The sequence below is a fragment of the Quercus robur genome, chromosome 2 (assembly GCF_932294415.1).
Source record: "Quercus robur chromosome 2, dhQueRobu3.1, whole genome shotgun sequence".
Taxonomy (NCBI): domain Eukaryota; kingdom Viridiplantae; phylum Streptophyta; class Magnoliopsida; order Fagales; family Fagaceae; genus Quercus; species Quercus robur.
The window spans coordinates 33,231,278-33,243,271 of record NC_065535.1 but is presented as its reverse complement, the minus strand read 5'-3'; the positions used below and the strand labels follow the sequence as shown (position 1 = coordinate 33,243,271).

Genomic DNA, 11,994 nt, shown 5'->3' with positions numbered 1-11,994 from the left:
ATTCCCATCTCAACTTTAGGTGAAGGCATGGACAAGATGGTTTGGTCCGGATCACCTAATGGGTTTTTTAATGTGAAAAGCGCTTATGGGATGGCAATGGAGTCCGCCAATGTTACTGTTCTTTCTTGCAGCTGGGTTTGGAAGGCAGATGTGTTGCCAAAAATTAAAATGTTTCTTTGGTTGTGTGCCCACAATAGTATCGGTGTTAAAGTTTGCCTTGGAAGGAGAGGAGTGGTTCAAGATGAAGTGTGTCCTGTTTGCTGTAATGGGGAGGAGACTATTTTGCATGCTTTGAGGGATTGCTCCCACTTGAAACATGTGTGGAACCAGCTAGGGGTCATGGCTGCTAATCATGAGTTTTGGCATGAGAATGTGGTGGATTGGTTGTCTCTGAATGTTAGGAAACGTGGCAAAATGCATAATTCCGGTATCCCTTGGGAAATTGTTTTCCCCTTTGCTATTTGGTCCATTTGGAAGAGTAGAAATGATATTGTTTTCAATAGGAAAGGTCGGAGTCCTAACTTGGCTTTAGATATTGTGTATCAAGCTAATGAGTATGTGCATTGTGTGGCTGCCCCTAGATTGCAATCTCGTAGAGTCTTAAGGAGCATTAGGTGGGAGAGACCTGACTTTGGGTGGAGGAAGCTGAACACAGATGGGGCTTGCAGTGAGCCTCACGGCCTGGCTGGTTGTGGGGGAGTGGTTAGGAATGAGGATGGGCAGTGGGTAGCGGGTTTTAGCAAGCGCATTGGGATCACTAGTAGTTTTGCTGCTGAGATGTGGGGGCTGCGTGAGGGGCTTAAACTGTGCTGCAACTTAAACATCCGCAGTCTTGAAGTTGAGATGGATGCCAAGGCCATTGTTGATGTGCTTCAGAATACAGGTTATGTTAATAATGTTATTTCTCCTATTTTAGATGATTGTAGGCATCTAATTTCTCTTTTCCAAAACGTCCGTATTAAACATTGTTTCCGGCAAGCTAACCAATGTGCGGATGGCTTAGCTAGGATGAGTTTTAGTTTAATTGCTGATTTTCTTATTTTTGATAGTCCGCCTATGGACATTTTAGATGTTTTTGAGGGAGATCTCAGTGGGAGGTCTTTCATCAGGTCTTGTACTGAACCTTGTTTTGGTTTTTAGTTTTGTAATGTTATCGTCTTTCATCAAAAAAAAAAAAAAAAAAAAAAAAAAAAAGAAAATAAATTTTGATGGTGCTGTATTTAGTGCAAATATGTTCGGTATTGGAGTGGTGATACGAGATAGTAATGGAGCTGTTTTGGCTTCTTGCTCACAAAAAATCCCTCAAGCATACACGGCTGGAGTGATTGACGCGCTGGCAGCCCTTAAGGCATTGTCTTTTGCATTTGAGTTGGGATTTCATAGTGCTATCCTTGAAGGTGATTCTCTTGGACTGATTCAAGCTTTGAAGTCAGAGGAGCGTAGCTTATCACCCACGGGTTTATTGATTGAAGATGTGAAAATGTTTTCTAACAATTTTGTAAAATTGTTGTATTCTCACATTAAGAGAAACGGCAATAGAGTTGCTCATAGTCTGGCTAAAAATGCATTATGCATAATAGATTTTCAAGTATGGATGGAAGATGTCCCATCACATATTGTTTCGATTTTACAATTGGATGTAGTTGAATTACATTAATAAAATCCATCAGTTTCTTTCTAAAAAAAAAAAAAAAGAAGAGAGAGAGAGTATATTCTTAAAAATCTAAACACCAATACAAACTTTGATGGTTTTGTTTGACTGTGTTGAGAATATTGGGATTAGATGAGTTGATAAGAAATAAATAATGGGTTGGTAATACTATAGAGGAAAACAAGCAAAAGCACTTGTAGGCTGTAGTTTCCTTGACATGAGAATGAAGGGAGAAAAGTAAAGTTATGTTTTGAAATGGTTAATGGGTTGACATCTATGCTATTTGGAGAGAGAATTATTGATCATTGGATTAATTACAAATGTTTGGACAATTGAAAAGGCCAAATATTATTTTATTTGAGGACAAGTTTCTTTAAACTGTTGGACTAGTACAACTTTGAGGAACAAATAGGTGGGCGGTTATAATTTTTGAGTGTGCCCACTGCCCATATCATTTTACCAATTATGCTATAGTAGAAATTTTAAATTGGAGGGGGGAGGGGGGCATGTGGCTTCGCCGCTTGTGGAAGAAGTTATCAGTTCAAAAAAAGATGCGAATGCCGTGAAGCAGCATTTGTAGGCCATTTTAAGACAAAAGTTCCCTTCGGAACTAACTTTTGCTATTTTTCCATACAATATTCCAGAAATAAACCAAATAAAAGTTTGTCTCTTTTTTTGCCATATGTGATCCTTTATCATTATTAAAATTCTTTTTGATAATTTAAGAGAACTTCCCTCATATTAGTTCGACGTCACAAAGCATATTGCACAAACAATAGTGCTCGAACATATTGGATTTTAAGTCGGTGACATGGGATTTTTCCAAGTTTGTCTAAGATGCTAAATAATGCTCAAACAATTTCATAAAGATTCTCTAAAGCATAAGTATTTCCTAACAATACCGCTAAAAGAACAAAGAATAGTTTTTGTTTGGAGGCAAAGCCACAAGAATTAATAGAAGTGGCTTTTGTTCTTATTCTTAGAATCAAGCAGCACAAAGTAAACAAGCTCAATCTGAAGCATTATACACACATATCCTAAGTAAAACTAAGGTAATAATATTACACGATGGGATGGTTCCATATTTTCAATTACTAGAGATAAAGGACTAGTCAAGTGGATAAACTTCTCTTCCAATTTGTTTTCTTCCCAATCTTTTTGTTGATTGTTATCTCCTTGTTACCAAGGAGAAGAAGAACGTTGTGGTCAAAAGTTGAGGCTTATCCATCAGCATTTCTTAAATATTCATGTGCATGGTATTATTCTTACAACAATCTTCTGACCAGCTCCATTATAAGAAGTAAGTTAACTGCTGCTTCTTCCTTGAACCCCCTTCTCCATACAATTCGTTCCACTGCTTTAACTCACCCATTATAGATCCCTCAGATGCAAAGCTTGCAGCAACCTACATTCCAAATAGCGAATGGAATGGACTAAGCATTTGTATAATAACAAAAACTTCAGTTGCTAGGACATATATACATATTTAACGAAACTAAATCCTGTTCCTTGTAGTCCAGGACCACTATATATCCCAAAAAAAATCCAAAACCAATGACACCTCAAAGTAACCCAGATGTTAGAGAGAAAAAGAGAGCTATTTTACCTGACTCTTTGCCAGCCTGAAGTCTTCCATATTCAATGGCCTGAGGATAATTACCCTTTCCTCCTGACCTTCTTTTGTGTCGGAAGCACCTCCTGAATTCTGCCCTACTACAGATTGGACTTCTTTCCCCTCTGCAGCTCTCTGCTTTCTCTCCTGCAAAAAAAATTTTTACAAGTAGAACATAAATTAGAGTTGCTCCATGAAGCATTCAGGTGACAGCTTAAAATAGATAATACACGTACTAAATCTTTTAGTCTCTCTTGCTGTATAAGCTCTCTAACTGGTCGATACGCTGCTGTAGTGCAGAGATTCTGTATATAAACAATTATGCCAAATCAAATAACACCCAAACCCAATTACACATCACAGAATCAAAAGTACATATCAGATGCCAACCTTGAGATCACTTCCAGAATAGCCTTCTGTCATAGTTGCTAGCTCCTTAAAGTCTAGTCCTTCTTCTACCTTTTCCTTTGACAAGAGTGTTCTAAAGATCATTTCCCTGTTCTCCACGGATGGCAACCCCACCATAATTCTGTTCAACAAAGTAGGCATCACCATAAGCAGATGATATTCTAAGAGATTGCAGAATAATTACTATGTTTCTGTTGGGAATACAAAACTATAAGTTGAAGCATTGAATAAGAGACTAATAGTACTATGAGTTTCTTTGGGAAACCAGATATGGAGATTTTACAGTTAGCTTTCATGCCAACAAAAGAATAACATAATGCTACAAAATCTTCAGAGCAACAGCATTCTCACAGAGCTGTAACATTAAAGTCTATTAGATTAAACATGGAAAAAGATAAATTTCATTCCTACAGAAAATTTAGAATGGCAATGCAAAAAAGGAGACTCAATAATGTCAGGCAGCAAGTCTAATGGCAGAACAAAAAGAAATACCTCCTTTCAAAGCGCCTAATAATCGCTTCATCAAGGTCAAATGGCCTATTGGTTGCAGCAAGAACAAGGATGCGCTCACCCGGTTTTGTCAAGAGCCCATCCCAGTGAGTCATGAACTCATTTTTTATCTTCCGCATGGCTTCATGCTCCCCAACTCTGGTCCGCTGCCCAAGCATGCTATCAACTTCATCCACAAATATAATAGTTGGAGAGACCTTAGCTGCCAGTGTGAATAAAGCTCGAACATTCTTCTCATCTTCACCAAACCATTTAGAAGTGATGGTAGACATGGATACATTTATGAAGTTTGCTCCAGCCTCCTTGGCAATGGCCTTGGCCATCATTGTCTTTCCAGTGCCAGGGGGGCCAAATAGCAATATTCCCCTGCAGGGCTTCAGAAGGCCTCCCTTGAAGAGGTCAGGTCTTCGAAGAGGGAGCATTACCAGTTCCTGAAGGTTCTCCTTGATCTCATCCAAAGCACCAATATCAGCAAATGTTACACTGATCTCATTTGCTGGAATAACCTCTGGTCTAATGCGTTTCTCAAATTCATTGTCAGGTTCCTGTTATAAAGTGAAATTCAGAAACATTTAAACATAAATAAACAAAAAAAAAAAAAAAAAAAAAGAATGAAAAAATTACAGTAGAGAAATTGGAGACTTGCAATGTTACTATGATAACATGAGACTTAACCTCAGAATACCTATAGTTTTTATTACAAGTATTTGGTGGTTTGCAATATTGTTCAAATAAAGATAGTTTATCACGCGTACACTAGTGCAGGTGTTTAGGACACCTTTAGGTTTTCTACAAAAAGGGGGAAATATTATATATAAAAAGGGCTTACCTGAGCTTTTGAAGCCGGAACTGAATTATCACTATCTGCCTTTGGCGATGAAACTGATATCTCTGTTTCACTTTTATTATCCCCTGTGCTTTCAGCTTTTGTTTCTGGCTTCATGCCAACAGCCCCTTCCCCTCCTGCATTCTGCAATCAATAGAAAAGTAGCACAAACAATTCATACTGGTACTATAGCACGTCTGTTGTTTTCAACTTAATGTATAAACATAAGTCTAACAGACCATAGATGTTTCAGCTCGCGCTTCCAACTTTAATGTATCTTTGCCACTGGAATTTCCTTCCTGGAATATACTCAATCCATGGGATAAACTGTTCCACGACAAACATTGTAAGTAAATGAACCTGAATAGTGATGGGAGATTCCTAAAAATGTTAATCTTACCTATTAGATGATATAACAAGTTTTCCATTTCTGTATTCAGGATCCCTGTTATTCATTAAATGATAAGAAATAGCTGACACCACAATCTCTTCAATGTAGTTACTGAGAACCATTGCGTCTCCCATGCAGATTGAATCCAGATCATCACAATCAAGATCATTTGATGAAAGTACTTCCATGATGTGGTTTTTGTTGTCCTGAACCTGGATCATCCTCATATCCTCCTCCAGTTGAGACTTCCAGTTGACAAGATGGGATTCCTCTTCTGGAGGCCTGATATCAATATTATAAGGGAATATAGCAGTAAGCCTCTCATCGTCATCTCTATAGTCATTATCAGGATCTAGACCTCGTGAACCAAGAATCAGCACTGATCCAGACAGTTTCTTCAACATTTTCTGGAACAAGTTATATATCCTTTGCGATCTAAACAAGAGCTTATCAACATCCCTAAGATACAACACAATGGGAAAGGTTTTTGACACATAACACAAAACCTGCAAAAGAATTCAACATGGATTCCCACCTTTCAATATCTTAATGAAGTTATTAGTGAATGCAAACCTACAAAAGCCTAGCCAAATTTTCATGGACAATACATGGTAGCTGTAGGAGGTAACAAAAGAATTACTGCTGAAATTCATGACAAAAAGATAGTACCTTATAAAGAGACTGTATAAGAAGCCTCTCATCAAAGGACCAGCTACTTGTGCGCTTGAGAGGACCTAAAAAATTAAAGGACACCAAAAAAAAAAAAATCAAAAGCAGCAGAAAGCATATAAATAAATTAAAAGCATTCAACAAATATATTCAACACCTAACCGTTTAAATTTGATCAATGCAAAAATTCATAATTAATCTGACAGATGCGCTTGATTGACTGGGAAAAGACATCATAAAGGGAATTTGCACTTAAATCCATATTAATTAACATCTGATCCCAAAACAAATCATTGACCATACAGCGAGTCAACCTTTCATCAGTTAGCTGAAACTTCAATAGCATGTAAGCCATTTAAAGCATCTGTAACACAACATACCAAATTGAATCACCCTCAAAAAAGGTTCCTAAATCTTCATTGCATGAAAACGATTGCAGTCAATTTTAACTTCAGTAGATCCTTGGTGAATAGATGCACAAAGTTGTCAAAAAAACAGAATACAGACAATAATGTGCATGGTAATAACTTGAACTTCTTGTTAAACATTGAAAATTGTAGGAGTAAACATATGCATCACAGAGCATGACTTTTGTGTTAATAAACTGCATCAATAGCACAACATTATGTATCATACATGAGACACAACATTATTCCCTGTACTTTCTTGTAGAATCACATAGTGATCAGGAATATATATTGTGGCAAAACCTGGATTTGTTGAAGTGCTTTGCGAAACGAGGCTACTGATATTAGCAGAAGCAGAGGCATTCCTGCGAAGCTTAGAAGGAAGTGAAGAACCTTCTGTTGGCCTGCGAATATAGGACAACATAGAAATGAGGAAAGAGGAAAACTACTACTTTCCCTTGTCTTCAATTATGAATATGTACAGTAAAATACCTTGAACCAATATCCACCCCACTGCTTTGCCTCCGTATTGCACCTGAAACTAAACTTGGTCAGAGCTACAGCATCAGATGAGAATAATAGCATATGTGCATATAAAAAAAGGAAACCAAAATATTAATTTAGTCAAGCATGATAATATCAATTTACATGTTATACTACCTAAATACTGTAAACAAATTCCTATATCCTGGAAACTAGACTTACCAGATTCTGCAACAGTGGTTGTAAAACAAACTCTGAAGTACATAATGTGTAAATCAAATGATAAGAAAGCAGTCACCACTCATCAACGTGGTTCACTAACATGAAAAACAGCCATCTTTCCATTATACCTTTGGGTTCCTCCCTCTGTTGAAGAATTGAAAATGATCCAAGGAAGCCAGACAACCGCTCCAGTGTTGATGCTGAAATGGACCTTTTGAAATGCTACAAAACAAGATCACAAATTTAAGGAAATAAAATGAAGGAAGTTCAATAGGTAACTCATCATATCAGAAAAAAGCTGTCAGAAATTTCAATGCTCCAGGATCATGACAGCATTGGGAACGTAAGCAAGACAATCCATACACCAGCAACACCACACAAGAATAGCTCATTATAGATTAGGAAAATCTTACAGAATCTTTGGCACTACCATATTTGCTCTGAATCTGTTCAAACCCAACCATTCAAATTATTAGTACACAAAAGCGAATTTCATAGAAACCCACAACATCAGATGCTAACCTTCAGTGAAAAGTCAGTTACATCTAACAGTAGTAACTTCGCTTCAAAGAAATGGGCTAAAGCCTTGGCAAGCATTTGTTGGTAAAGTTCTTCAAGACAAAAATTATTGTGATTATTACTTGTCTGAAAAATTTGAGTGCAATCACATACTATATCCATGCCAGATCAGGTATACATTATAGCCCAGATAACCACCAACCTGCAGGTCCTGAGAGCAAAATAGCTCGACTTGCAGGAGCAAGATTTCGTGTGTACTTGGAAACATCAGCATGCTTCAAATGGACATAGGCAGCACTCGTTAGCAATACCCGTGTCTGCTCACTGTCATTGCAACCAGCCAAATAAGCACATCAGAAATTGCGTAATAAAGTTGAAGGACACTAGTCTTAACGGTAAGTGCACAGACAACACTGTGAAGCTTCTTCAGTTAAAGCACTAACTAAAACTTGTAACATTGACATTCAATATAACCATACAAGACCATATGGTTATGGTGAACTTAGTGATCAATTTAGGGGCCATTTTAGAATATGTAAGTCAAAACAAAGAAAATTACTTTGATGCAGCTAATATTTGTCATTAATTCCACTTAACTGGTAAAATCTAAGTATATAAAGCATTATACAAATTGACTTGAGAACAATTTTTGTTCAAGCGCACGGTATAGCCATCATGTTACACACAAAATGAAGACCTTCCTTAGTATTAGGAAAAGAGTCTGGATTAATGCTTATGACTGACCAATTGTAACATCATGATAATTATTTGATCATATGATCATCCATTTATTGATGCTCTAAGAAAGCGAACAAAAATAATAGAGAGTATCACATCTTACATGGAACAATCGAACTTTTAATCAACACACTCCAATAACCCTCAGGCCTATTAAGAACAAATAGAGATGATCCTAAGCCAATATAATGATGGGATTAATTGGATAATTTAGTTGGTATCATGGAATAAATCTTGTAGTTTTATCATCATAACTTTTACAATAAATCTACTTACACAAATTGTTTCACAATTTAATGAAAAGAGCAAGTTCTTAATAGCATAGGATAAAAATAGTGCGGTGATGTTGCATCAATTATAAGTTAGATCAAAGTACACTTCTGGCCCTTAAAATATATAATTTTTTTTCCCTCTCATTTTAAACCTTAATGTTTTCAAGTTTTAATTTTGACCAATCATATTTGATTCAATTTCATAATGACCATGTCATCTATTTTTGTTACTAATCTAGTGACATCTAGAATTATATAGGTGACAATGGACATCACTTATGCGACACTCATTAAATTACTAACAAAAATAGATGATATAACCAATATAAAAACAAAATCAAACATAAAAAATTAAAATAAAAATTTTGACACATAAAAGATCAAAATGAAAATAACCCAAACTGTATCGAAAACAATGTACTTTAGTCTATAACTTGCCACTTTTATCCTTAACATTGCTCTCCCATCCCAATTAAGACATTAACCCTTTTTCTTTAGAGAAAAGTTAACTTGACTTCCTAGGCATTCGTTGAACCAGACCCTTTTCTTTAACCAAAGTGTTGTAAATGGAACAGAACAATAAAAATGGTTTCTAAAAATAGAATAATTCTTAGCCACCACACCAATTTGGCAGCTAGTAGACTGCTATATCGGGAAGGTACACTACCCCATAAATATAATAATAATAATAATAATAATAAGAATATATTAGAATAAGAGGCAGGCATTGGAAACCAAGAAATTCAACTCGAATCGAAGACCAAGGAACAACAATACACGTGAAAGGATCAGAATCTCCATCAGATTTTATTAAAAGGAAACAAAATTTGGTGTTACAACCAGCATACCCACAAAATCCAAACAGGCCCATTAAATTAATTTACATGGTGCTCCGTATCTACAATCACTGAAAGCCCCACAATATCAAAATCAATATCGTATCAACAAATATTACTTTAAAAAAAGTGTATAGAATTAGAATATTCAAAGAAGCAAAATCCTCCTCTAAAATTTGACCGTTTCATAAAGTGGTTAAACAATTTATTTTCAATTTTTATACAATATTACACAAATTTTCATACATTTTTTCACTCTTACTTATTTTTTAAAATTATAAACAGTATTCCTCAAATTACTCTACTAAACCAACAATTTCACAGAAAAACATACTTCCATTCTCGAGGTCTGAGAGTGCAAACAAAACAAGCAGGATAAAATATCCACAATATTTTATTATATTTATTTATACAGCATAATTGTCTTAAACGTTTATTATTCATTATTTATTTATCTTTAAAAAGATTTTCTTACCATTAAAAATAATTTACATATTTAGAGTTTATTAGTGGCTTTATATTAAATTGTAAATCTCAATTGACTCATTTCTATTTTTTATTAACGAAATCAATGATCACAAATTATATATATGCACAATTAATGTAAAAATTTTCTTTTTCTTCTTTTTTCTAATTACATTTTTTAAATCAAATTAACTTAAATTTCAGCCTTCAACTCCGTTAAATTTTGTAATTTTGTCGTTGAAATAGATTAAATAAATTCTGAGTAGCGTGCATAAATTAATTGTCTTCCCTGTTCCCAATCCCACATCGGCTAAAATAAATATAAATTAATTCATTTTTTAAAAAATTAAGTTTTATTTTGAGAACATAAATTAAAATTAGAGAAGAAAAATAGAAGTGGAAGAAGGGGAAAAAGAAGAAGGGAGAAATGGTAAGGGTGACCTGAGGTAGTAGGGAAACTGGTCGAAGGTGACGGTGCTTTCTCTGCCGTCAACAATTTGCCTGAGCAACTCCTTCTCCATCTTGTCAGGAGTAACGGCGTTAGAGGCAGAACCGTTTCCGGTCCAGTTGGCAACGGTTTGTGATCCCGAAGCCAAACCCAGCCCCACTCCCACTCCCACTCCCACCCCTACACTCAACGCCGATATCAATACGCTTTTCTGCTCCATTTTCAATTCCACACCGCAATTTTCACTCCAGGAAAACCAGAAACTTGTAACCAAACAGACTACAAAAAATAAAACTGGAGAGTTTCTGCTTTGATAACCGCCTTACAGTGACAATAGAAAAAACACGTAGAGATGGAAAACGTAAAAACAGAGAGACAAGTATTTTTTTTTTACTAGGAAATAGAACAATGAAAAAAAAGAAAAAGGATCTATTAACCGCTTTACAGTGAAACGGAAAACACACAGAGAGAAAAAAGTACTTTTCACTCGGAAATGGAACAAGGAAAAAGGATCTACAATAGGTTAGAGTTTTGTTTGATTAACCGCTACATAAATTATCCATCACTTTGAAACAAATTATGTAAAAATAATTTGAGAAAAACTTGAATACTGGTTCTTAAATATATTTTCGGACAACAATAGCAGATCTAACGGAATTTTGACAATAAGAAATAAACCACGTCCTTTCTTTTCTTTTCTTTTCTCTCTCTCTCTCTCTCTCTCTCTCTCTCTCTGTTTGTGTGTGAATGAGATTTTTGTAGTACGTATTTATAGGGAGCGAAAGAAATGGATCCTAAGAAAGACTACTGGCGTGGGCTGAAAGGAAAGTGGTAATGAAAGCAAAAAGCGGTGCCATCATATATATGTAGGAAAGAAAGAAGTGTGAGAAAGAGACGTAGTAGTGCAGGGAGAGATTGAGAATTGAGAGAAAGAGACAAATGGTGGTAATTAATGGGTGAGGATAGTAAATAGTGGGAATGGTGGTGGTGAAGTTTGTTCCCGCCTTTTGAGGCCTCCCTCTCCCTCGGTTTTTGGGTTTTTAAAGACAAAAAGACAATTCTCTCAGAGAGTAATTGTAAAGGTTGTTACGTGTCACTATTTTGAAAGTTTATTAATGTTTCGGTTTTGGCAGTTTACGGATTTACCTTTTTACTAACTTAGAGGCAGTGGGGACCACCCAGTGGGGGGTGAATTTGTAAATGACGCAGCCGAAAATACTGTGAGGAGGAGGGACTAGGGAGACAGGACGGTACAGTACAGTACTCAGTGGAGTACTTCAGGATTATCCACGCCGTTCTTGCTGACTTTAGACGGCGCAGATGCAAGTGGACGCACCAACTTGCATTTTTTTTGTTTGATGAACAGCACCAACTTGCATTTTTAATCATAGGATATCTCTCTGCATATATAATTTTCCGTAACGTGATAATGTTGAGATACAGTTAATTCCACAATTTATTGAGGTGATTAGTGTAGTGTGGTGAAACCTTCAGTGTCCGACACGATGCTATTCGGATATATGTTCACATTGTAGCG

General features: G+C 36.0%; 1 protein-coding gene across 2 annotated transcripts; it reads right to left on the bottom strand.

The window, feature by feature from the left end:
- Positions 1-2,489: 2,489 nt before the first annotated feature.
- On the bottom strand, positions 2,490-11,446 carry LOC126713413 (uncharacterized). Of its 2 annotated transcripts, none has more exons than XM_050413166.1 (16): positions 10,451-11,446; positions 7,901-8,022; positions 7,702-7,790; positions 7,593-7,625; positions 7,308-7,401; positions 6,967-7,015; positions 6,778-6,878; positions 6,068-6,132; positions 5,408-5,904; positions 5,247-5,334; positions 5,011-5,151; positions 4,164-4,726; positions 3,654-3,792; positions 3,500-3,568; positions 3,258-3,410; positions 2,490-3,056 (listed from the first exon to the last, which is right to left on the bottom strand). In XM_050413166.1, exons 1-16 carry the CDS (start codon positions 10,675-10,677, stop codon positions 2,943-2,945), a joined length of 2,544 nt encoding a protein of 847 aa, XP_050269123.1. In that variant the 5' UTR covers positions 10,678-11,446; the 3' UTR covers positions 2,490-2,942. The 2 variants fall into 2 exon arrangements, with proteins under 2 accessions (XP_050269123.1, XP_050269124.1); XM_050413167.1 differs by having other exon boundaries at positions 6,967-7,009; positions 10,451-11,445.
- Between the last annotated feature and the right edge of the window lie 548 nt (positions 11,447-11,994).

Excerpts from the sequence above, each read along its gene's own strand:
- LOC126713413 (XM_050413166.1), bottom strand. The coding sequence starts at position 10,677 with ATGGAGCAGAAAAGCGTATTGATATCGGCGTTGAGTGTAGGGGTGGGA. Across the intron at positions 5,905-6,067 it reads TTATACAGTCTCTTTATAAG|GTTTTGTGTTATGTGTCAAA; the intron begins GTACTATCTTTT and ends ATTCTTTTGCAG. Across the intron at positions 3,793-4,163 it reads ATTAGGCGCTTTGAAAGGAG|AATTATGGTGGGGTTGCCAT; the intron begins GTATTTCTTTTT and ends TTTGTTGAACAG.